The following is a 24,419-nucleotide window of genomic DNA, read 5'->3' on the forward strand; positions in this document are numbered from 1 at the left end:
GCCGAAGAGGACGACGATTCAGCCGAGCTGGTTGAAGCGGCCGAAGAGGACGACGATTCAGCCGAGCTAGTGGAAGCGGCCGAAGTGGACGACGACTCCGCCGAGCTAGTCGACGACTCAGTAGATGTTGTCGAGGCTTCTGAGCTGGAGGAAGTCGTCGAGCTGGTCGAGGCTTCTGAGGTGGTCGAGGTCTCAGAGCTGGTTGTGGTTTCGGAGCTGCTGGAAGCAGTAGTTGATGTGATGATGCTAGACGTCGACGAGGGTTCTGCGGTGGTGCTTGTCAAGGTGCTGATGGCAGACGTGCTGCTCATGCTAGTAGTGGTCGTCGTGGCTAGGGACAAATCAGTAAACGAGTCAATTGAAGTAGATCAAAAACTTACTTGGCAAAGTGAAGACAACGATGAGGGTGATTGGGTTGCAGAAGAATGGAGTCTCGGTGGCGCTGAAGAGGATGAATATGTTACTAGAGTCTGTAACACAGAAGCCATTGTTCTCCACATCGATGACCAAGGTATTGTCCTCCGCGATAGAGAAAGTCGCGAGCGTGGTGGGTGGTGTCGATGTCAGTTGGAAGGCGATGTAGGAGAAGGTGTAGTCCGAGTCAACAAATTGTCCTCCGGAAGTCAAGAAACCATTGGTGTCAATGTAGAATTGAGCAGCAAGGTCTTGGTCGCTGACGAGGACGGCATCCTCACCAGCAAAGGCAACGTAGGTGATGGCTCGCTTGCGGTATTTGGCGTTGGTGTTAGAGATCAAGTAGAACGGACCAATCGAAGGAGTCGTGATAGGGCTGGTGGTCGAGGATGAAGCTGAAGTGCTTGTGCTGCTGGAGCTGGACGCGCTGCTAGCACTGCTTGCAGAGCTGCTGGAGGAGCTTGCAGACGAGGCAGAAGACGAGCTGCTGGACGAGCTTGCAGACGAGGCAGAGCTGCTAGAGGAGCTTGCAGACGAGGCAGAGGAAGAGCTGCTGGAGGAGCTTGCAGACGAGGCAGAGCTGCTAGAAGAGCTTGCAGACGAGGCAGAGGAAGAGCTGCTGGAGGAGCTTGCAGACGAAGCAGAGCTAGAAGACGAGCTGCTGGAAGAGCTGGCCGACGAGGCAGAGCTGGAAGATGAGCTCGAGCTGCTAGAGCTGCTAGCGGCAGTGGAGGTAGAGCCGGAGATGGGTCCTCCAGTGCTGGAGATGGAGGAGCTGCTGGAGCTTGAGCTTGAGCTGCTGGCACTGCTAGCAGAGCTGGAGGATGAGCTGCTAGAGCTGCTGGACGCGCCGGTTGAGGTCGCAGTGGTTGACTGGGTAATCGGGCCACCGGTGCTGGTAATGGTATTAGTGACAGTGACAGTCTCCGTGAACCAGTCTTTCCATCCCTGAGTATTGGTGTTGCTCGGGCTGCCCCAGTCTTCCCATTGGAAAGGATCGCTGGTAGGCTTAGGACCTGAACCATGTGTAGGGAACCATCCCCAGTTAGGGCCGGTAGGCACTGGCACGGTGCTGGCGGTTGTAGGGGCTTGTCTGCTGCAAGGCACGGTGTAGTAGATTGTCTTGGTGATGGTGGTCGTGAAGTCAATGATCTCACGAGGTCTGTGGCAAGCACGGGTGACATACGCATACCATGGCTGAGGAGCGATGGTGATGGTCTCAGCGGCAGCTGTGACCACGCGGGCAGGCTGGGTCATGGTGAAGGTGAAAGTATAGGTACCAGCACTAGGAGCAACCCATCTGGTGGACACAGGAGCCACAGTCGTGGATGTCACAGGTGGAGCAGGAAGCGAGATCCAGATCTCTTCGTATCCCAAGCACTTTGCACCCCAGGCGCCAGCACGGCACTCGACAACGTCGACGACTTGTCTCCGGGTGCCATCCTTCTGGACACCACAGGTTGTGCACAGACCGCTACCGTCATAACCAGGGATGGCCAAAGGACCAATCTGGTTGTATGGAGCGTAGAAGTCTTTGGCGATGGTGAGATAAACAGGAGTCGGGGCAGGAACGTAGACAGTGCCGTTGATGGTGGCAGTTGGTGCTGGAGTAACATATTTCGTAAAAGTCGTAGAGAACAGCGAGACGGTGACTTCCTGGTCGGTGGATGTGACCAGGGTGCTCGAGGCGGTCTTTCCGTTCCAGGCATCTGGAATGGTTGTGCTGACAAAAGCCCATGTGTTGTACGGATACTTCGTGATGCAAGACCCACGGAAACAAGCTGTTGTAGGCTCGCAAGTCGAGACAGACTGATACTGGCTGGTGACGGTGATCGGTGCTACCGTGGTGCTGCCCGACGCTTGCGGGCAAGGAGTGATCGTGGCGAGGGGCTCAGCGAGTGCAACGCCGGCCATCAAAGCGGCCGCCCCAAACGAGAAAAGCATGTTGAAAGAGTGTTAACGAATGACTTCTTGGATAAAGAATGGATGAAGGAAAAATCCTTCGGATTATAACGAGGGAAAGGATGACCTGTGCGGTGAGTGGTGGTGAAGAGAAGAGGCTGGGAGAGGAGCGCGCGTCGACGGCTATATACCACGGACGTCGACGTTCATTTCGTGTTGTCCTAGGGCCAGGAGCATAAAGGAGGCCTTCGAGTGGATTGCTGTGGGGTGGCCCTCATGGGAAGACCACGCCGTGATCAAAGACTGAACATCATCCGTACCAACACTCGAAGCATGGCTCATTGGCTCCACTAGGGGAGCGTAGACACAGTGAGTCCAGGCGCCGACGCCAGCCCAAGAATGGACCATCTGCAAAAGCCTCCCGTGGCAGGATATGCCGCACTGAAGCACCGAGCAACGACCGCATGAACCACTCGTAAGCCCGTACCTGAAAACGACAGCGGCACTGATATCGACGCTGACATTTCTGGCAGTGCTGTCCAATTTCCCGGTGTTGATGACGGATAAGGCCTGTCCGAACGACCGCTTCGGCCAATCATTATACAACAGCTGTGCAGTGCTTAGGGAGAAGGAAGTGTATGACAGGAAGTGGAGAACAACATGTTAACGCCTGTCCAACGACACCTACCTGCGGCGGAAAAAGAATCTCAGTCGTGCCCACACGCTTTTCCAGCAGAGATGGATTCTCGCCGATCACATCCAAGGAGGCAGGAAACTACTCCCATAGCCATAGACGGTGCAACGCGCTCGAGGACAACCCTGCTCACCTCACAAAGCCTTCCCTATGAGGAGTGATCCGGCCCGCTCCGTCACAAGCAGGCAAGGCGAGGTCAGTCTGGGATTTCAGCCTTGGGACCAACTCCTGCCACGCCAACGCCCACGATGCACTTCAAACATCATCCTTTCAAGGGGATCATGCTTTCCCATGCAGCAAACAATCCCATTGTGGATGACTCTGTTTTACTTTTCACCGTAGATTGGTATGGAAATTTGGGATCGATAGTTGGGGATGACAAGATTGGGATCTTGGATCTCACAGGCGACGAACTGCTTAGGTAGGGCAGTGGCGGTATGAGACTTGACACGGGCCTGGCCGAGCACTGTGAAGCTGTCAGTGTCGAACCGCCTCTCATTCTCGGGCACCATCGTGCCGCGTATGAAATTGGCGGCGATACCGTACAATCTCGCTGTGCTCCAGGGCACGGTGTGCAGATTGGTGTTGCTGCCAGTGTCAGACGGGAGAAACTTTGTCGACTCCCTGAGGTTGGAAGAAGGCCTCTTGGCGGTACCTGGGCTAGTCTCGATATGGCCTAGCTGTCACGACGCGTGAGGTAAACTTACCGCCGTCTCGTTACGATACGCCACAACACGACTCTTGGCGCAAGATGACATGCCTCGTCCTCACCACTGCCATGTGTCAGTGCTGTCACGGCCTCCTTTTCTGGGGACCACCAGCCTCTGGCCCAGTACATCCATCTGACGCGATTCATGCTTCTCCTGGTCGACACCGGAGTGGACATCCTCCTTCCTCTGTCTCTTCGTTGAGGACAACTGGGACGAACACGCCGTGCTTGACGCGATACGCACGCCTGTTGTCACCGGTGCCCAAGCTAGGGCAATACGCGCTGCAGCCACCCCATCTTGTGCTACGAGCCTTTCACCTCCACCTCAGAAGCCTCCCATCCTCGATGATGGATGTGGCGACGGGCGATCGGCGTCAAGCGCCAAGCAGGTATGGTTTCCTCGACGAGGCTTCAATCCGCCGCTGGGGAGGTAAACTCCTGCGCGTGTGCTCTCCGTCTGCGACAAGTGTGGGTTTGAACTACCCAGTACAGTGTGGCACATGCCTGACTGCCTCATCGAGCGTTCTGAAGCCATCAACTACGAGATCCTTCGCCTCGTAGTCTCGTCGATCTTGGCGATGCCCTGCCATCATCCCTTCTCCCAGTTACAGTGATTATCTGTCAAGGTTGGGAGGCTCCATTGGCGCTCCTTCTCGCCTTATAAGCCAGTGCGTGGTCCTACCAACCGACTGTCATTGAATTCCAGCAAACTCAAAGTGAATAGGCCCAAATTTTGGCCCCCTTTTCAATTACAGGTCAGTCTCATCCAAGTCTCTTTCGCCGACTTATACATGGGCTCAATCTACTTTGCGAGTCCAAGCTTTGCATTGACTGCTCCAAAACTGCATACTGGGGGTTTGTCTCTGACATTGTTAGTGTTGCTATACCAAAGACCAGTTTGACCACCCACAGCTTTTCTTGTAATTGCCAATCACTTGGTGGTGCGGTGATATGCTGATATCCCAGTCCTAATTTGGGTGAAGATCGAGAGACGACCCTCCAGCATGTCGACACTATCTCTCGCTAGTTACAACCGCCGATGGGAGCGCAAGAATTCCCAGACCTGGCGGCAACCTCCCTGTTCCCAACGATCATACCGACCCATACTGCTCGCCATCGTATGCCTACTGTGTATAGGAGCATGGCACCAGAGTCACTCTACCGGCCGCTCTGTGTCTGCATATCGACACGCCCTGGACCAGGACGAGGTAGATTCCATCACTGGTAAAGGGCGCAGGTCGGTGCGGGAAGACGCAGACTGGCCTCTCAGGGCGCCGTCCGTGGATAGGGCACATCCAAAGAGCTTCAAGCCAGCTACCGATCCTATCGTTGTCTACTCTTCAGATCCAGAAGTGGACCAACATGTCATCGTCGAAGCCAAACCGGAAGGGGGCGATTTACCTGAGGGCGTCGTTATTGAGCAAGGTCCGGCCCCGGAAACATTTCCCGACCGCCTGACAAGCGAAACAGAAATCGTGGTCATGCCAGAAGATCTCTCCGAAGATGGCATGGTCGTGGAACAGGGTGCCGCGCTGCCGGTGGAAGTGTTGCAAAAGGGTCCGGTGGCCGTACAAGCAAATCTTGACCCTGAGACAGAAAAGGAACCATTGATCTCATCACCAGACCAGCCCATGAAGGAGAAAGTGATCGAAGCAGAACCCCTGGACCACCTGACACTGGAGGAGAAAGCGGATAGTCTGCCAGAAATAGTGCACATCCCCTTCGAGATTGCCGTGAAGGACGAGGTCTTGCAAGGGTGGGAGGACGATTGGGTGGCGCACGGCTCTTACGACCCCAGTAAATGGGGGAAGCTGGAAGAGCCCAAGATTGACTTTGTGTATCTCTGTGAGTAGTTATCCCGGGTCGACATCTAGTGACAGTAGCTAATACGCGCAGGGGTCAACGGATCTGAACAAGCCTTCCAGCAAACAAAGCGGCCGTACGAAGAGAACTCGATCCTTAACGACGACGAAGGGAAATGGATCAATTCGCACGGAGTCAACCGGTATCGGGATTGGGACGAACTTCGATACTCCCTCCGCAGCGTTGAACGATACGCCGCGCACTTCCGCAACAAGATTCAGATTGTCGTTAATTCTGTCGACGGTAGTGCAGCGGGCAAGCAGGTCCCCACCTGGCTCAACGACGAGCCGATAACCAAGGAGGTGGTACAGATTATGGCTCAGGAAGAATTCTTCGATCGCGAAAAACATGCTTGCTTGCCGACTTTTAACTCCTTGACGATCGAAAATCAGCTCTTCAATACTCCATCGAATACAGATTTCGTAAGTTTCCCGTGCCAGTCACAAATCACTTGCTAACCACGTGTAGCTCTACGCCTTATCTGATGATATGCTGCTCGGCAAGAAACACTCTGCTTCTGACATCTATTCACCGTTGTTCGGTCCCGTGATGGGCTTCAAGAACAACGCTTACAGCACTACACAGCCACCGAACGAAGTGGATGCGCACCGCTTTGGCGAAAAGCCATATCTCATCTACACATCGTGGTTACTCAACCGGAGATTCGGTATTCGGAAGCGCAAGGGCCAGGGGCACTTTGGACATGCTTTGTCTCGAAGCATCATGAAGGAGGCCATATCTTCGTTCCCAGGCCCGGAATTACAGAGTGCTTGCAAACGATTCCGAGGCGAACCAGGCTTCCAACTGTACTCCTGGTACGCCACATTCCACTATCTCATCGAAAGACACCGAGAGGCACTACTGTGGAGCTATATCATGCTCCGTAGTGACGTCGATGAGGATGGTAGTCTGTCGTGGGAAGAAAGGCAGACAGTGATGCAGGACCTGGAAGCCGGGATGGTCAACGAAGGTCGAAACACGTTTCGCAAGCGAAACTATTACCACGTAAATGAGCATCTGCAGAGAGCAGGCCTTGAACCACCCAAAGTCAACACAGACATCATCTGGACTTCGTTGGACGGACCAGCTGCAATACAAAACGCAGATTGTATCGAGTTCGACGTAAACGATTGCCTGGCTCCAGGATTCTCCGTGTCATCGACAGATGCCTTCGTGAAGAACCCGGTATTCTCAACGTCGAACATATTCGACCGCCTTGCAAGACAGGAACCCAAGTGTGGGGATTGCTTGCTCAAACTTATACTCAACAAGAAACCAAAAGGCCTGGCTCCTTTGCTTCCACGAGCCAACACCCAAGCCAGGCAAAGAGAACTCGTGATCAAAGCCGTCATGCGTTACCGGTTTACTATCATTCATCCGGATGCATTGTTTGTCATGGTGACGGACGCCGAACAAGTCGACAGTGTTCTGGTAAACCGATACGTTCGAGCAAAGAAAGAGCTGGCGGGTCAGCTGTGTTTGAACGACGATGTGACTACGACCGACGAACAGGAGTTGGCCGACGTACAACAAGCCATGAACGAGCTGTATCAGGGACTCTTCCCTGACCCCAGCCAGTTCGAGAAGTGACGGCGAATAGGTACTTGACGATTTAATGAGTTGATTGCTCTGCTCGATTTAGCGAGGAGTCTGGCATTCGGATGTGATACCAGGGGCATATGTAGATATAGAATAGAAAATCCCAAACCCGGGGCTTATTGACCATCCATCGGCTCGACCCCCCCTGGCAGACGTCTATTGAAGTCGTAGAGCTCATCGAATAGGGCCGACGCCTGTAGGAGGTGTATTGGTCCAACTGCGTATCTGTAGCACCGGCCCCGGCCCCAGAACCACCACCCTCGCTTCAAGGTACCGTACTATTGTGGTTAGGATAGTGAGGCAGCCAATGTCCAGACCACTGTTCCTGGCTTACACTGGAATCTTCGCTAGTGTTTCCGGGGGAGGCTCTGATGAGAGTCTCAGCTGCTCTCTAATAAACCGTTGTCTCTCCCACGCCTGGTTTCGCCCTGACCCGCCTTTACCTAAAAATCCTGACGCCTCAAGAGACTAAGGACGGGGAGAGTAAAGAACGCGGAGAAGGTCAGGCCTCGTGCAGTAGCTTCACCTTAGCCGCAGGTATTTTCTTTGGCCTTGGACATTGGCCTTTCTGCCAAACCTCCCAAGACAAACAACAAAGCATGTAGGCCACCGCCATAACGACCTTTACTTCCTCTAAATGACCAGGTTTGACCCAAGAAGCCCCGGCACGCTTTGTCCTTTACTGACCAAATCCAAGCTTAAAGCCTCTTTGCCAACAAAGTTCGTGATTTTCCTTTAAAGAGCGCAATATACGACCTCCAACTCAGCCCGAGCCTACTCACGCATATGTATCGTACTCTCCTCCTTCGCTAAGCTCACACTGCATGTCCTCGGGCACCCGGCAACATGGAAGAAAGCAACCTGGAAGCACCGATGGAAGCGAAAGCCATAGCGAAGCGATATCAGGATTACAGGCAGAGAACGACGGAACAAGACGCGTTTGTGGATGTAAGATCAAGGACCACTGCCCCTCGGTCTTGTGCCCGCAGGCTAAGAATATGTGCAGGAACTTGTCAAGGCCCTTACGCTCAAGGAACAAGAGTACCACGAGCTCAAGGCCGACCTCCAGGATCAGACAGAGAGTCGGCGGAGATGGCAGAAGCGTGCCTTGGATGTTGAAGACCGCATCGCAAGTTGTCCTCGTCATTTCTAAGCCTCAGAATGCTTCCATACTGACGGAGTGAAAGCAGACCAGCGTACAGCATCTCCTCGTGCTCATCGACGGAAACCAGCACTTCTTCAAGCCGCACTTTATCAGGTCGGGAGCCGCAGGCGCCCACGAGGCTGTCGAAAGATTTGTGGCAGAGGTCAAAGACTTTGCAAGAGCACAGCACAAAAACGACTTACCCGAGGGGGTGAGCTTGGTAACGCACATTTTCTCTGATATTGGCCAGTTGGCCCATGATCTTTCGGCGGCAAACCTCATCCCGGAGCCGGACAGACTCTGGCCGTTTATCCTGGAAGTTTGTAGGGTCGAGCCTGGCATAACGATAACCGACTGTGGCTCTGGACCTGACGCGGTGCGCCACAAGCTGAAATGTAAACTATTAGCCCCCTCCCCTCTGTGCACTCTTCACTCTGTGTTGATCAGTATCCCCTGCTAATACTTCTCATCAGACCACTATGAGCTGTTCTTGGAAAACTGTCATTGTAGGCACGTTTTCCTGGCCTTGGGCCAGCAATCGGAATACTACAAGGTCCTGGAGCAGTACGGCGACGACGACTACACCCTAGGGAAGACGACTCTTGTCCGTCCAGCCCATGGATTTGCCGAGAGCCACAACCTCCCGTTCCATACTATCGAGCTTTCCATGTTTGACGCCGTACCAAACAACAACAAAAACAACACCACCCTTGGAGTGCTGCCCAATGGCTCCAACCCCGCGCCGCCAGCTCAATGGAATGACCCCCTTCCGGCGAAACCATCAGATCCCGTGGCCGTGGCCAGTACAGACTGGCAACCAACGTCACGCGGTGATGAGGCGCTGCTTTTGAGTTCTAACATCGCGTCACCCCAAGTTCCCCCAGAACCAAAAGTCGTCCCGAAAGGCCCGGCGAATGGCACGTTGGCCAACGGTGTCAACGGGTCGCCTGGAGAATTGGACAACGAGAGTCTTCTTGGTGTTGTTAAGCTTGATTCGTCACATTCTTCATCGCAAACAAGGAAAGCGGCGCAGCAAAGCTGGGAGACGAGCATGACTGAAAACAGCTATATCCCAGCACCGATCCAAGAGCCATGGGGCGAGGAGACAAACGGCACTAACGGGTACGAGGAAGAAGACTATTCCAAGATGGCAGACATTCCACAAACCCGAGCCCATGCTCGAAGAGGCGCCAGAGGCAGTGCCAAACGAAACTCACAGTCGACACTGAGCCAGGACCGTCGATACCCAAGCACATTCCCACGAACACAGGTACACACTCCGAAACAGTTCGAGGGATCTTGGGACGATATGTTGAGGCAACAGGAGACACGGAGCCCGGTTGGTCCCGTGTCACAAGCGGCATCGGATCCGCAGCGGCCAGCCTCGAGCGCCAGCAGTGTCGCTGCGTCGGCGTTCACGAAGAAGATTCTCAGCACGCCGGAGCCTCACCCAGAGCGACGACCGATTTGCGCCCCGGTTGCACTGAACAAATTTGAGCAGCGCATCGACTTGAAACTACCAAAGCCGTCACTCGAGGATCAAGAACTCTGTGACATTCGCACGCGGAATAGGAAACTGTGTAACGAGCATCATTTGCGTTCGAACTGCAAGGATCCAAACTGTAAATACGACCACGAGTCCATCGTTGACGGCGTGTATCTTGCGCTGAGAATCAAGGCTCGCAAGATTGCCTGCAGCGTTGGTCCTGGCTGCCGGCGCCACGACTGTTATGCGAGCCACCACTGTCCCAATGTGTCACACTCGTCCACTTGTGGAAGGCCCAATTGCTATTTTGCAAGCAGAGGCATGCATGCAGTGACCGACCTCGAGATTGCAAGGATGATTGAGCCGAACTTTCCAGATGGGTCTTGAGGAGACAACAAGACAAACTACTTGAGGTATGGCCGAAATAGAGACTCTCCCCCCTGCAGCTGCTATCAGGACCAATACCAGCATGGAGGGCGTTGAGGTCTGAGATCTGTAAACGAGACACAAACTCTTTCCCGCGAGATTTACCACGACCAAACAGAATTTTTAGGAATAATGCAACCTGCTTTTGCTGCTGTCGAGCTAAGAATTGCCCGAATAGACACGTCTCGATCCAAAAGATCGACCTGCTTGACGGGCTCACAATAGCATCTTGTTCGAAACCAACGTAGCGATGAAGTGAACCGTTCTCTCCACGGCAGCTGGTCCAAGCTGATTCAGGATGCCAGAAAGCAGCAGGTTAAGGTTCAAAAACTAGACAAGGCAGTCAGTTTCTGAAGTTTCGAATTCGACCAGTGCAAAGTAACGTACCATGTTCTGTCTCTCTCTCGCTATATAGACATCAACAAACCTTTTCTTGTATGCGAATCACAGCTATGGTTCACCGAGTGCAAGTAGCGAATGATGTCTAGTCCTCGCGTGTTCTGGAGCTCCGGCGAACGAAGTGTTTTGTTCTCCTTTGCAGCGAACATGGTGGCCCGCCACAGAGGAAGAAGACGACTCCAGCCTTGCCTGATGTGACGGCAGCATCAGCGCGGCGCAACGTGGGCAGGCACTTAGGACCATGGGGTCGCTCTTGTCACCTCGTGTCCGTCCGCTGCGTGTGTTCGTGTGTACCAGGGTACCGAGTTGTGCTCAATCTCTGTCCATCTTGTCTCCATCACCACGGCTTCTTCTGTCCCTCTCGGCGTCGACGCTTCGGCTCCTGCTTCTCGACTTGCTCCGGCTGCGGCTCCTCCCAGCACGCGCACCGCCGCCGCGTCGCTCATTCGCTTTACCTCCTCCTCCGGCTCCGCCACGTCCGCCCTTGTTGTCCTTCGGAGGTGGTCTTACGAACGCGTAGTCGACTGAGATGGTCTGGTCGAGAAGCTTTGCTCCGTTGAGAGCTTTGATCGCCGCCGCGGCTTCGACTTGCGTGGGGTATTCGATGAGTACGTAGCCCTAAACAGACCCAAAAATAACGCCATCACGTCGTTAGTGGTCTTGCTCTCATTCGTGAAACTTATGCTTCTTCCCTTGAGTAGTTTTCGGTTCCGTCTCAAAGGGGGGGCCTTGGAAGCGTTTCGCAGATCTCTTGCAGCAACAACGCAGAAAAAGGGTCTGAGCGTACCTTGACGTATCCTGTTCTTCGGTCCAGGTTGAGATGTAAGTTCTTGATGTCGCCATACTCGGCGAACAGGTCAGTGATGTCCTCTTCGGTTGCTTCTTCGTGTATGTTGGTCGCGATCACGATCCAGCCTTCGATACTGCGGACGGCCACTGCGTTCTGGATCGTGCGGGCTTCGGATCCCGCGCCCGCGCTGGCTTTCTTGGTCTCGGTCGGCGAGGATGTGCCGTTGTCGCGTTCATCTGAAGCCGGAGCGACGGCGTCAATCTCCATCTCTGTAGACATAGTCGCTGGTGTGAGGTGGGTAACTGGATGAACCGAGACGTTGGCGCGGAGCACGAGAAGTGTGTTTTCAGAGGTGCTCGCGCAGCGTTGGTGCGGTATGAGGGAGGGTAGGCTGGGTGGGTTGCTTTTTGGTTTGTCGTGGTGTTGGGCACCGACTGGACTGGTGTAGCGAACTTCTAAACTGTAACTCGTGAGTTGTAACTTGTCCCCAGGTTGCGGGCGGAATGGAAAGTCTGCGTGCCTCGCGCCAAGGGTTCAATCGATCTTCAGCTTTCCCGTGTGTTTGTACCAAATCAGTGACGCAGTGACATGTCAGACATGGTCTCGCGGTGACTCGGTCAGGTTATCAGTACTTGACAAATACTACTACAAATTTGTCATTACACTGAGTATGCCAATGTAGTTGTGTGTGGAGGCAGAGTCATGACCCGCAGGGCCGTCTCTTTCGTGACAAAATACAAGCGAGAAACGGGGTAAATAAATTTAGACTGACAACTCATTTTTCATGCTTCGGAATGGCAATGAATCGAATTCAACCTTCTGCCTCTACAACCATATGCGGTGGGTAGAGTATGGTTCAGCCAGTGTAGATTGTACATGACACTGGAAATTACGGATCTATGTCGTTTTCGCCTCGCCAGAGGCAATTGTGGTGGTGCTATGGCCGATTTATGCGTTGAGACCATTCTCGGCCAGTACATTCGAATATATTTAGTTTCTCATCCTCGATCAGGGCTTCAAATTACAGCAACAGCAAAATCACCAACAACAAGCCAGACGCTGCCCAAAAGATCATTGAAACCACCGTAGATCGTTTTGACGCTTCGATAAACACCCAGGCAATGCATCTCTGAGCCAGAATACGGAGTGGACGCTCAGAATCCCGTATCCTAAAGGTGAATAGTTTGCTCGACGCGCTCACGGGAGGCAAGGTACAACGGACACTTTAACTGCCTTTGTCAGATGTACGAATGAAATGTGTATCAAGGATAAAGTATCTACATCCGTTAATATCGGCCTGGAACTCAAGATTGCTTATTTTGACTCTACGCTCACATAGAAGATCGGGTGGAAAGCACTACAATGAAAACGAACACCCCCCTATCCAACATACACACTGAATTCCACAGGACATTCAACTTCATAAGGCTTGCGAATGATGCAAGCCCACCTGGTAAGTGACGGCATCACCGTCGAACTCCAACTAAGCATGCTTTGATTTCGGTATATTCTGTAGTTGTCATACAGCTGTTGTACTTTTTTTTACGAGCGTCCTCATACCTCCGCGGCGGCACCATTCATCTTCTAACGCAGACCCTTAGGGATATATATGCTGGACCATCTGAACGACCAGCCAGGCGCACTCTGACCGAACCCGGCTGCTCAGAAGAAGAGATATGCGATCAAGAAGCTAAGTAGGCAAAGACCAGCAACGATCTGCAATGGTACTCCGGACTCGTTGCTCTGTTGTACCACCGTCTGGACTTTTTCACTTGCTTCTTGGACCTTTCTCTGTCGGAATTGCGGGTCTTGAATCTGGTCGCTCAGTTTCTTGATCTGAGCACGTGCGGCTGCTAGTTGTTCTTGCAGTTCCTGGTTGGAGGTCGGTACAGCACTTGCTACAGTGGAAGCAGCGGCCGCAAGACCAGTGGCTTCAGCCACGTTCGCCACCGACGACTTGGCCGACTCGGCCGTAGACAAACCTCCGGCCGATGAGCGAGGAGCTGGGGAGTCAAATTGCGGAGAAGGAGACGAGTATGCAGGCGGCTGCTCTTCATGGGAGGAAACGCCGTTGGGAGTTGCACCTGTTGCAGGCAGGAAATTGACTCTGATCTTCTTCTCTTGAATTGTGCTCTTGGCCGTCTTCTCGACTGTTTGCCAGAGTGTCGTGACGTTGGGGTCCTGATCGGCAGATGTGAGGACGGATTGTACGAGGAACTTGTCGCGGCATTTGGCGTCGAGGGGTGGCTCTTCCTTCATGGCTTGCAGAAGAACTACCACTGTCAGAGGATTCATCGGTACAGCATGGAATGCTCCTACCTTGCACTTCGACTTCTCCATTCGGTGGGATCATGCCCGAGTTTGGTCTCACGCAATATCTGTGGACAGTTAATGATTGAGAGGGGTGGTGGTGAATGATGCTACGGACTGCTTGGGTGCGGTCGTTTTGACCTGTGTAGCACACTGTTAGTGAAATGCGCGACCGTGATATGGCGCGTGGACGTACTTTGAATGCAACGGGAGCGCTGTTTGTGTTGCTGAGCTTGAGGACCTCAGTGACTTCCCGGTTGAAAGGGCCTGTATTCGAGGTCAGTCACAGGACATCGCGGTGTCGGGAGGTACTGACGTCTGAAGCCCAGTTCGGCTGGCTGAAGATCAACAGACATGATGGCGTTTGGTTCGGATGGCGCGATGTCGAGGAAAAGCGAACAGGAGCCGGTTCAGCAACGGGTGGTCGTAGCGACTGTGCGAAAGGTGACTTCGTGATGCTGGGCTGGATTGGAAGAAGAGTGAAGAGCGGCCAGGCCGATACGGGATTGTTCAGCAAACAAGCGGATTACCAGGTATGATGACAGAGGGTGTGTGTTTAAGGGCAAACGAGCACTTGCAGGTCAGCTTGGGGGAGAAGAGGCTGGGCGGGCGCTTAAGGTGTCTGGTCTAAGGAGGCTATAGCGCCCAGTCTGCCTTCTACAGAGCCTGTTCAGGTGCCTACAGTGCCTACGGTGCCTATACAAGATGCCCCTTGGCGGCAAATCGCGATTGGCCCGGTGGGCTTGTTAGCCTCCCAGTCTGGGTATCTTAATCAGCCACCTACAGTACTACTCCAGACTAAGGGTGATGTATTCAAGCCCCCCATCGTCAATGCGGCGCATCACGACAACCATTGCCCTTCCACCAACGGAGTCTTGATCGGTTCTTTGATTTCCAGCATTTGCATCACGGAGTGTCAGTTGGCCTTGTCTTCAGATTTATTTAAACTTCACCTTTCCTGTCTTCTGCCTCATTCGAATTCTCAGTCTATCAGTCCCGCCGTCCCTCTTCATCTCCCGTCAACCACCCCGCCATTGCCCTTCTCTTAACTCCTCCAGCGCATCACCCGACTGTCGATTCGCAGACTGCGTTCGCAATGTCGTCTTCAGATCTCGATCAATTGGTCATGATGGGCTTTGACAAGGAGAAGAGTCAGATGGCTATTAAAGCCACCGGCAGCTGTAAGGACAAGAAACCCGCATCGCCGCCGATCTACAAGCCTAACCCATGTCTTCTGTAGTGGCCGACGCCATCGACTGGTTAGATCAAAACTCCTCAAAGTCGATAGAGGAATTGAGAAGTGAGAAGGAAGCCGCAGACAAGGCAAAGGCCGAAGAAGCAGCGGAGGAAGCCCGGAGTTTGGTTTGCAACGAGTGTGGGAAGAAGTTCAGAGGCACCGCACAAGCCGAATTCCACGCGAGTAAATCTGGGCATACCGACTTCGCCGAGTCCACGGAAGAGATCAAACCCTTGACCGAGGAAGAAAAGAAAGCCAAGTTGGCAGACCTAAGAGAGAAACTAGCCGCCAAGCGCGCCGTACAGGCGGAGCAGGACAAGGTTGATCAAAAACGAAACGAGCAGATCAATCGCAAGAAGACCAAAGAGACAGAGGATGCGAAGGAACAACTGCGGGTAAAAGAGCAGATCAAGGAAGCCGAGAAGAAGCGGAGAGAGAAACAAGCTGATATCGAGGCAAAGAAGCGAATACAGGCCAAAATTGCAGCCGACAAGGAAGAAAGACGGTTGAAAGCCGAGAGAGAAAAAGCTGCTCGGTCTGGCGCTGCTCTGCCCGTCGCTGAGACGCCTGCTGCGACGCCAGCACCTCCGAAGCCAGCCTCAGAATACAAGGAGACGCGACTCCGGTTACAGACTTCAGCCGGAAATATCATGAAGACCTTCCCGGTCGAGACGACGCTGTTTGAGGTTGCCGCTGCGATAGGCGATGAGACAGGACGGGATGTGGAAAGCTTCACCCAAAACTTCCCCAGAAAGGTGTTCGGGCAGGAGTATTTCGGAGAGTCGCTGAAGGATTTGAAGCTGGTACCCAGCGCAAGCTTGATCGTGAAGTAGGTCTTCTCATATTGGCCCCTTGAGCGTGAGCGGTATTCATGACGAGTCAGCTCGTGTGGCATCTCCGAACGCGAGCATTATTGCTCTGTTGCCATCACTTGATCCGGGCGGCGCTGACCATGAGTGAAGGGATTATCCATTGCCTTGGTAGCTGGCCGTGCCATGGGCGTGCACCTGAGGGTTATGATATAAGTAGATTATTCAGGAATCACCGAGCAGACTAAGACAGTCGAGAACAAAGATTGCTCTGCTGCACACCCCATTCGTTTGTAGAGGTGCAGACAACCGTGTTGAGAACGAGTTGGATGCACGTGCGGGCAGTGAATCACGCCCATCGGGAATTTTCTATCCACCGCCGCATCTCAACATCTCCTGATCTACGAGGACCCGTACGCGCCCTTCTTGATCGCTTCAAGCATACCTAATGCTCCTCGTACCAAGTACAGTCGCTCTTTTCCATATCCCTTCCTTCATTCCTTCGTCCTATCCCTAGAAATCCCCCCCAGATCGCTCAGCTTGGGATGGCCACCGCAACCGAAACCCAGTCTCTTCGGAGGCTTCAACGCAGCCAGGCTTCTCCGAAGGCCGACCCTCAGGGTCAAATCGAAAGAGAAGACCCAAGTCACGGTCAAGAAACAGTGGAAGATAAATTCTTCTGGACATACACTGAAGAGCCCCATCGAACCCGGAGGCAAGCAATCATTAAAGCACACAAGGAAGTCTTGCAGCTGTGCGGACCGGAACCACTCACTAAATACCTTGTCCTGGCGGTCGTCCTGCTACAGATTACCTGTGCCAGCTTGCTCCGGAACAGTGCTGTATTCTCGTGGCCGTTCTTCCTGACAGCATATATTGTTGGTGCCAGTGCCAACCAGAACCTCTTCCTTGCAATCCACGAAATCAGCCACAACCTGGCCTTCCGAACCCCAATCTATAACAGGCTCTTCGCCATCTTCGCAAACCTCCCCATCGGCATCCCATACTCCGCTGGGTTCCGACAGTATCACTTGACGCACCATAAGTCATTGGGGGTGGATGGGGTTGATACCGATCTGCCCACAGCGCTTGAGGCTATCTTCTTGGACTCAGTGCTGGGCAAAGCCTTCTTCTGCACCTTTCAGCTCATCTTTTATGCCATAAGACCAATGATGGTCTACAAGATCCCTTTTGGTCCGGTACACTACACCAATATCGTTGCACAGATTGTCTTCGACATCCTCATCCTTCGCTACCTGGGAACCAAAGCACTCGTCTACCTGCTAATGAGCTCATTCCTTGCTGGGTCCTTGCACCCTTGTGCTGCCCACTTTATCTCCGAGCATTATGTCTTCTCGAAGTCTCCCATGGTGAATGGAAAGATGCCCAAGGACGTTCCGATTCCTGAGACGTTTTCGTATTACGGGCCTCTAAATGTGCTCACCTACAATGTTGGCTATCATAACGAACACCACGATTTCCCTGCCATCCCCTGGACTCGGCTACCTAAGGTTTATGAGATAGCTCGGGAGTTCTATGACCCTTTGCCGTGTCATAAGAGTTGGCCCTTGGTTCTGTGGCAGTTTATCACTGATAAAGAGGTGGGTATGTGGTGTCGTGTGAAAAGAGCGGAAGGTGGACGCATTGTTGGTGGCTGGACGGATGGTGAGGTCCAGAGTTGATCTCCTCATTACCACCTGAGGTGTAGAAGATGATGACATGACCCGATAGACAAGAACTAATTGTACATGACAACTGAATAAAGAAGAAGTATAGTCTTTTCCAAGTGCATGAAAAACTATACCGTTCTTGCTCTTTGCTGAAGGTGAGTGGACGACGTACTGCAGCTTTCCCAGAGCGACCACGTTGCCTCTTCCTTTCCCGTCATTCGAGACATCCTGTCCAACCTCTTGATCCGAACACAACTGTCTCGTCAAGTTTCTCGTACGGACAAGATGCCATCCACTGCTGGCCATGCAGGCCAGAAGCATCGGAATCGCCATGAGAGCAGATCCAGGCCTTTCCGCAGCACTGGAGGCCTCCAACCTCAATGTCGCCGACGTCGACCGGTTGGCCTAGGAAGGTCCCTACATCGACCCCCGGTGACGCCCTCGCCAGCGACCATGACGCCTCGGCAACTCTTTTATACACTTCCCGCTCTGTCGCAGAGTCGATCAACTGAAAACCTCAGATGGCCCCAATCGGATGATGACTATTCGGAGCACATCATTATGGCTATCAATGTTGGCTCGAAGAACATCATCGGCTGTGCATACTACATTGCTGGGGAAGAGAGACTTCTTTGCATGGAGGAGACTGGTGGCGGAGACCATGACTTTGTCGAGAGATGTGAGGCCGTCTTGCAGGCAAATGGCTTATGACACTGACCAGCATCAGTGAAAATTGATATACAGCCTACTACTGTCATTTTATCCCCTCGAGCAGACAGTCTAGCTGAAACCACTACCTCAGGGTCACGGCGACTGACATCCATTGTTGATAGCGGTGAGTTTGAATGTTGTGACACAACTGTCACAAGTTCTCACGAACAACTTCAGCCGATGATCAACAACCTCTTCCTTACGAGACGGAAATCCGGCCTCCTGCGGAGTTCAGCTATGAAGGAGCATTGGATAAGATTATCAGCCTTGCTTCTCCCGGGCTCTGTGATGACAGTGGTCAATTCTACGTACCCGATGATCCGGCATACCACGAGGAAGACAATCAGCTCACCGAGATTGGGTTCACTCAACGAAGAGGTAGACTGCTTCAGCTATCGACTCGTCTTAATCTAGATAACAGAATGAGTATCGGCTGTGCGGGAGCTGTTCTAAGCTATCTACAACGCAAGAGGTCTGCGGCATATCTACCTGATGATCCCAGAGGTGGGCAGATGTTCCGTATTGTACGATTTGACATGTTCAGTCTTCGGAACACTATGTGAGTCCAAGTGTGTGCACTGTTCTGTGGATGCTGATGAGCCACCAGGCTTGTCAGTGGGGATACACTCGCATCTTTGCAACTTATTGAGCCACGGGCGACAGGCTCGACATGGACCACAGGCTCGTCGAAAGGCAAGGGAGCTGCCCTATCCATTCATGCTCTCTTTCACGTTCATGCTCGAAGCCCACAAGGGAAATCCTTCCTACGTCAAGCCTTTCTCCGACCTTCGTTGGACGTGGAGCATATCAACTCAAGGCTTGATTTCGTGTCCATCTTGCTCCGGCCCGAAAATCAGCAGCAACGGCGGGATATTAGCATGAGCTTGGGCAAGATCAAGAACATGGGGAACACCATCACTCTTCTTCGCAAGGGAATCGAACGTGGGAAACAGCAGCATAATCCATTCAAAGGCAGTGTGTGGTCATCACTTCGGGACTTCTGTTCCCATTCCATGGATATTGCAGAGTCGCTTCGAGCTGTTATTGGTGCTGAGCGTCTTCGGCTGTGGACTCGCGCCGTTGAGTTGCTTGACCGCTGTCGTCTACAGACTATTCGCGAAATGGTGGTGGAGACTGTCGACTTCGAGGGGTCTGCCGACGAGGAAAGGACAGTGATCAACCGTGACATCAATCCTCGGCTCGACGAGGCAAAGGACCTTTATGAAGGACTGGATGAGATCCTATCCGAAACAGCCACGGACATAGTCAGATCCATTGGTCTGGAAATCGCACTCGGCGTCATCTACATTCCTCACCTGGGCTTTCACATCAGAGTACCTTTGGATCCAACTACGCATGAGCCATTATTCGATGGGAGTGGGCGGGACTGGCAACAGATGTTCACGACTGACAATTGGGTCTGTTTCAAGGACAGTAGGATGCAAGAATTGGACGACGACATAGGAGACCAGTTCGCCACTATATGCGACTACGAAATCGAAATCGCTCATAACTTGGCGCAGAACGTTTTAGAGCACGAGAAGTTCCTCACAGAGGCATCTGACATCTGCGGCGAGCTAGACTGCAACCTGGCATTTGTTCATTGTGCATATGAATACAGGCTGACTCGCCCAAAGATCACCACAGATAATATCATCGACATTGAAGGAGGAAGACACCTGCTACAGGAGAAGAGTGTCCCGTCCTTCGTCCCCAATGATACATTCATAGTGGGCGGAGGTGGCGAGGATGAACAGGCACCGGTCGGACCAAGCATGCTCCTACTGACAGGGCCCAACTATTCTGGAAAGTCGGTCTACCAGAAGCAGGTGGCATTGGCAGTCTACATGGCTCATATCGGGTCTTTTGTTCCTGCAGAATCCGCGACTATCGGCATCACTGACAAGATCCTAACCCGCCTGACCACCCGGGAGACGGTTTCAAAAGTTCAGTCTGCTTTTATGATTGACCTGCAGCAGATTGCCATGGCCCTGAACTCGTGCACGAGGAGGAGCTTGGTAGTGATTGATGAATTCGGCAAAGGTACAGACACGTGCGACGGTGCTGGTCTAGCCGCCGGTGTCCTTCTGTACCTCTTGTCCCTTGACACCCAGGCCCCGAAGTCACTTGTGGCAACCCATTTTCACGAGATCTTTGACACAATTTCGTTCGAGACCTGGGAGAATGTTTTCTATGCACATATGGAAGTACAGGTTGAGAATACTGATGTAAGAGGAACGGTGCAACACAGCAGTGTCACGTATTTGTACAATCTCCAACGCGGGCGAAGCGATCTCTCATATGGTACACAATGTGCAGCTATGAATGGTATTCCCGAGCAGGTTGTTGAACGAGCTTTGCAGCTTTGTCGACTGGCGAGGAAAGGCGAGGACCTGGTAACACAATGTTCTAGGTTGACGGTGAGCGAGGCAGCAGAACTTGAAACTGCCGAAGTTGCGGCCGAGCTCTTGATGGATCAGAACTTTGACCAGCAGATGACAGAAATTGGGCTTCGGGCTTTGCTGAATGCCCTAGTAGAGCCGGCCTCAAATGACAGCGAAGAGCTGGACATTTAATGGTGAGGTGTATCGTATGTTCAACTTGAAGGAGCAGGTCCAGTCGCAGCCAGTCCCTTCTGTTTACCCCATTTTCGGCATTTTGCAATCAGGTCAGGGGCCACAAAGATGATGACCAGAGATCCAATCCAGTTCCAGAAAACATCCATGAAGTTCTTTCGCACGCTACTGGCCATGCCAATGCCTCGCATCAGGTGTCCCAACATTAACGTGCTGATCATGAAGTCGCCGGCATTGAGGCGGTTGAGGACAATCTTCGCAATTTCGTCTGGTTGTTGTGGTTTGTCATCTTCCTCAAGCATGAGAGTGAGCTCCGGTTTGATCTTGTTCTCGTTCTCGAAGCCCGGGCTAATAATGCCACAAGGAAATACAATATGGACAGCAATGTCTGCGTCAGGAGCTGGGCCAGCACCCAATCGTGAGCCATTGTAGACAGCCACTTCTTGATTCAGGCCATCGGCCATAGCCTTCATTGCGGCCTTTGCAGGAGAATAGGGCGAATAGCCGGCGACAGGAACAAAAGCAAGCGTGCTGCATGTAAAGACAATATGCCGCGTAGGTGGGCTACGGCGTTGCTTGTTCTCCGGCGACGAAGGTTGCTTCCACAGATTCAGGGCCGCGTGCGCCATGTATACCGAAGACCAGTAGATTGTGTCCATCTGGCCTCGAAGTGTCTCGACGCTTGCATCTGCAAGGAAAGCCGGCTGGCAGTTGCCTGCACAGCAAAAGACTATGTCCGGTGCTTGTCCGTTGTTCCATTGTGTGACTTGTTTGAGGATCGTAGGGGCAGACTCGGGCGATCGGAGGTCGAAGGACATGTCGAGGAACTGTTGCTGGGGGTTGACTGCCTTTGCGCGGATTGCGTCGACGGCCCTCGCCAGTTTGGCCTTGTCCTGAGCGACAATCACGACATTTGCGCCTCTGCTGGCGAGTTCTTGCGCTATAGAAAGGCCCATGCCTTGCGAGCCACCTGTGACAATGGCTGTGAGGCCATCGGTAGGGAATTGATTCTTGCTAGAGAACAGCATTTTGAAGCCGAGGAAGCTCAAAACAGCCACTGCGAGGGTGACCAGGGATACCAATAGGAAATTGGTACTCATGTCCTATGCAGAAGCAGAAGAAGAGGGCAGGTCAGAGCCTTTCCGATCTCAGGCGCGCCGTTCGTCAGGAGAGCAATTCGCGTCTCACGTCTCCGGACACGTCCTTCGTCCACCTTCAGCAAGGCTCAGGGACTGCAGGCTGGTTGAGGGCCAAGAAGACGTGCCAGATGAATGCCTACCTGATCGTAGGTGCGTAGGTGAAGATACACATTACATGTTGTTATGGAGGACCTGAGCAGTGACTCCGTCCCTGCGCTCGCGGGAAGCACTTGAAAATGCCACCACGTGCTTACGGGCCCGGAGAATCTCCCGCCGAGGCCTATTCACGCATACCCAACTTAGTGAGTCTAGTGCCCCCGAGGCCGACGATTATTGGTGCCTGGAACTCCCTTAGCAAGCCACCAAAGCAACTAACTTGGTGCCAAGCCGAGTCTCCAAAAAAAAGTTTCTGGCCTGCGACATCAGTGACAGCGGAGGGCACAGCGCAGGCTCAGCACTGGTTTTTTGCTTTTGCTTTTGCCTTTGCATTGTACTCAGCACTCAAAACTAGCAATGGCAAAAAAGAGAAAGGCCGGAAGAGCAAGCCAGCAGGATGCTCCAAGCAGGACTGATCGATACGACGTCGAGGAAAGATTCGATGATTCCGAGGACGAATTTTTTGCCGGACGGGATAAGATCTTACTTGATGAAGCGCCGGCAGCGAAGAGATTACGCAGACTTGAAGAACAGGAGAAACACTTACAATCCTCGGATGAGGAGGTCTATGAAGACGCTCAGGCTGAGGTCGAGGATGATCTGGAAGACGACGAAGACGTAGATTTCGACGCCGATGCCCGTGGCCGTAAGGACGGCGACGAGGACGAAGAGTTGGACGAGAACTGGGGCACGTCCAAAGCCGACTATTACAATGCCGACGTAATTGAGACCGAAGCAGACGCCCTCGAGGAAGAAGCCGAAGCGCGCAGGTTGCAGCAGAAACAACTCCAGTCCATGACCGAGGCGGATTTTGGCTTTGACGAAAGCGCATGGGTGGACGAGACCGAGAAGACACAGGACAAGCGGCCCGCCGTCGAAAAGCTCCCGGAACTTCAAATTCCTCCAAATGCCACGGCCGAGGAACGCACCCAAATCCTGAAATCAAGGTATCCCGAGTTCGAGCCTTTGGCGCACGACTTCGTCTCACTACAAGATGAGTACCGTGAATCGAAGAAGAAGATTGAGCTGTCTGATGTACAAGGTGCACGGGGCATTCAGGACAAAATATCTCTGACGAGGTTCAGGGCACTTTCGTCCTATCTGGGTGCCGTTGCAATGTACTTGGCTGTTCTAACATCCTCGAAGAGTGGCACAGCGCTGCCTCCCGGTGAACTGCGAGAACACCCCATCATGAGTAACCTCGTGCGGTGTCGGCAGCTGTGGCAGGAAGCGCAAGACTTGAAGGTGGTTGAGGTTCCCACCGTTCGGGAGGAAGCCGTGTCTGTCAAACCACGTGAGGTTAAGGTGCCGGAGCAGCCCAAGCCGAACGTCGAATCGAAGAAGCCGGAGAAGAGCAAGAAGTCGAAGAAACCAACAACAAAGTCAACAGTAACGACAGAAGACGTCGTGCCTGAGCCTGTTCCATCAACGAAGAAGACGAAGAAATCTAAGAAACCCAAGCGTGATGATCTGCAGGAACTCCTCGCGTCGTCGCTACAGACTCCCCGGGACGATGAGTCCGACTTTGGAGACGAAGTACCTTTGACTGCCGAGGAAGCGGCAGAGAAGGCGAAGAGGAAGAGGTCGCTGCGATTCTACACGTCGCAGATCGCGCAGAAGGCCAACAAGAGAGGCGCGGCTTCACGTAACGCCGGCGGCGACGACGATGTACCGCACAAGGAGCGCCTTCGCGACAGGCAAGACCGCTTGATGCGTGAGGCAGAGATGAGAGGAAGGGAGGTTGCCCATGGCGACGAACAAGTGTTTGACTCTGGAGACGACGATACCGGCGTAGGCCGAGAAATGAAGGACGATGCCAACGAGTACTACGACATGTTGGTCTCGAGCAAGAAAGCCAAGAAGGCCGACAAACAAGCCAGAGCAGAAGCGTACGCCGAGGCCGCGAGACAGGGAGCCCAGGTATACGAGGAAGAACAGGTCGGGGCTGATGGCAAACGGAAAATCACTTACGCGATTGAAAAGAACAAGGGCCTCGCGCCGAAACGGAAGAAGGACGTGCGCAACCCTCGCGTCAAGAAGAGGAAGAAGTTCGACGAGAAGATGAAGAAACTCGCCTCTATCCGACAGGTATACAAAGGTGGCGAGGGCCGCGGAGGCTATGGCGGCGAAGCCACAGGTATCAAGACCAATGTGGTTAAGAGTATCAAATTGTGAATGGAAATATCCGATTGAACAAAGCCTTCATGTCATACCTGGGTTCGAACTGGCTTCTTGGATTTTTCCAATCCATCTATATCTACGTTTGTTTCCCTTTGCCCTTCAACCTTTCATTGTTGTAACCGGGTCTAAAACCGCGACAGAACGCCCGTCGAGACACCAAATGCGTAAACCTGGATCGTAGGTGCTACTTGATCACGGTGGCAC

At 53.0% G+C, this 24,419-nt stretch overlaps 11 protein-coding genes across 11 annotated transcripts in view; 6 read left to right on the forward strand and 5 right to left on the reverse strand.

Moving 5' to 3' along the window:
* Positions 1 to 2,358, reverse strand: part of PV08_09921 (uncharacterized protein) — a gene marked incomplete at both ends in the record, with an annotated part of 3,373 nt that extends 1,015 nt beyond the window's left edge. Inside the window, 2 exons of the mRNA XM_016384236.1 lie at positions 16 to 331; positions 381 to 2,358. Coding sequence (XP_016232859.1) covers positions 16 to 331; positions 381 to 2,358 — 2,294 coding nt within the window. The remainder of the gene's footprint in view (positions 1 to 15; positions 332 to 380) is intronic.
* A 978-nt stretch (positions 2,359 to 3,336) lies between these two features.
* Positions 3,337 to 3,866, reverse strand: PV08_09922 (uncharacterized protein; the record flags this gene model as incomplete). Its single annotated transcript, XM_016384237.1, has 2 exons — positions 3,337 to 3,670; positions 3,718 to 3,866. The coding sequence occupies 2 exons, from the start codon at positions 3,864 to 3,866 to the stop codon at positions 3,337 to 3,339; spliced, it is 483 nt and encodes a 160-aa protein (XP_016232860.1).
* Positions 3,867 to 4,723: 857 nt separating this feature from the next.
* Positions 4,724 to 7,172, forward strand: PV08_09923 (uncharacterized protein; the record flags this gene model as incomplete). The annotated part of the gene is made up of 3 exons (XM_016384238.1): positions 4,724 to 5,564; positions 5,616 to 6,004; positions 6,051 to 7,172. The coding sequence occupies 3 exons, from the start codon at positions 4,724 to 4,726 to the stop codon at positions 7,170 to 7,172; spliced, it is 2,352 nt and encodes a 783-aa protein (XP_016232861.1).
* An 855-nt stretch (positions 7,173 to 8,027) lies between these two features.
* Positions 8,028 to 10,198, forward strand: PV08_09924 (uncharacterized protein; the record flags this gene model as incomplete). Its single annotated transcript, XM_016384239.1, has 4 exons — positions 8,028 to 8,129; positions 8,188 to 8,295; positions 8,372 to 8,720; positions 8,799 to 10,198. The coding sequence occupies 4 exons, from the start codon at positions 8,028 to 8,030 to the stop codon at positions 10,196 to 10,198; spliced, it is 1,959 nt and encodes a 652-aa protein (XP_016232862.1).
* A 750-nt stretch (positions 10,199 to 10,948) lies between these two features.
* Positions 10,949 to 11,705, reverse strand: PV08_09925 (uncharacterized protein; the record flags this gene model as incomplete). Its single annotated transcript, XM_016384240.1, has 2 exons — positions 10,949 to 11,254; positions 11,424 to 11,705. 2 exons carry the CDS (start codon positions 11,703 to 11,705, stop codon positions 10,949 to 10,951), a joined length of 588 nt encoding a protein of 195 aa, XP_016232863.1.
* Positions 11,706 to 13,088: 1,383 nt separating this feature from the next.
* Positions 13,089 to 14,092, reverse strand: PV08_09926 (uncharacterized protein; the record flags this gene model as incomplete). The annotated part of the gene is made up of 5 exons (XM_016384241.1): positions 13,089 to 13,699; positions 13,746 to 13,804; positions 13,855 to 13,877; positions 13,933 to 14,003; positions 14,053 to 14,092. The coding sequence occupies 5 exons, from the start codon at positions 14,090 to 14,092 to the stop codon at positions 13,089 to 13,091; spliced, it is 804 nt and encodes a 267-aa protein (XP_016232864.1).
* Positions 14,093 to 14,832: 740 nt separating this feature from the next.
* PV08_09927 (uncharacterized protein) lies at positions 14,833 to 15,806 on the forward strand (the record flags this gene model as incomplete). Its single annotated transcript, XM_016384242.1, has 2 exons — positions 14,833 to 14,917; positions 14,977 to 15,806. The coding sequence occupies 2 exons, from the start codon at positions 14,833 to 14,835 to the stop codon at positions 15,804 to 15,806; spliced, it is 915 nt and encodes a 304-aa protein (XP_016232865.1).
* Positions 15,807 to 16,327: 521 nt separating this feature from the next.
* On the forward strand, positions 16,328 to 17,464 carry PV08_09928 (uncharacterized protein; the record flags this gene model as incomplete). The annotated part of the gene is made up of 1 exon (XM_016384243.1): positions 16,328 to 17,464. The coding sequence occupies one exon, from the start codon at positions 16,328 to 16,330 to the stop codon at positions 17,462 to 17,464; it is 1,137 nt and encodes a 378-aa protein (XP_016232866.1).
* Positions 17,465 to 17,905: 441 nt separating this feature from the next.
* On the forward strand, positions 17,906 to 20,739 carry PV08_09929 (uncharacterized protein; the record flags this gene model as incomplete). Its single annotated transcript, XM_016384244.1, has 4 exons — positions 17,906 to 18,131; positions 18,180 to 18,287; positions 18,341 to 18,722; positions 18,771 to 20,739. 4 exons carry the CDS (start codon positions 17,906 to 17,908, stop codon positions 20,737 to 20,739), a joined length of 2,685 nt encoding a protein of 894 aa, XP_016232867.1.
* A 20-nt stretch (positions 20,740 to 20,759) lies between these two features.
* On the reverse strand, positions 20,760 to 21,839 carry PV08_09930 (uncharacterized protein; the record flags this gene model as incomplete). The annotated part of the gene is made up of 1 exon (XM_016384245.1): positions 20,760 to 21,839. The coding sequence occupies one exon, from the start codon at positions 21,837 to 21,839 to the stop codon at positions 20,760 to 20,762; it is 1,080 nt and encodes a 359-aa protein (XP_016232868.1).
* A 552-nt stretch (positions 21,840 to 22,391) lies between these two features.
* Positions 22,392 to 24,209, forward strand: PV08_09931 (uncharacterized protein; the record flags this gene model as incomplete). The annotated part of the gene is made up of 1 exon (XM_016384246.1): positions 22,392 to 24,209. One exon carries the CDS (start codon positions 22,392 to 22,394, stop codon positions 24,207 to 24,209), a length of 1,818 nt encoding a protein of 605 aa, XP_016232869.1.
* Positions 24,210 to 24,419: the final 210 nt, after the last annotated feature.

The sequence above is a fragment of the Exophiala spinifera genome (genome assembly GCF_000836115.1).
Source record: "Exophiala spinifera strain CBS 89968 unplaced genomic scaffold supercont1.7, whole genome shotgun sequence".
In the NCBI taxonomy this organism is placed as follows: domain Eukaryota; kingdom Fungi; phylum Ascomycota; class Eurotiomycetes; order Chaetothyriales; family Herpotrichiellaceae; genus Exophiala; species Exophiala spinifera.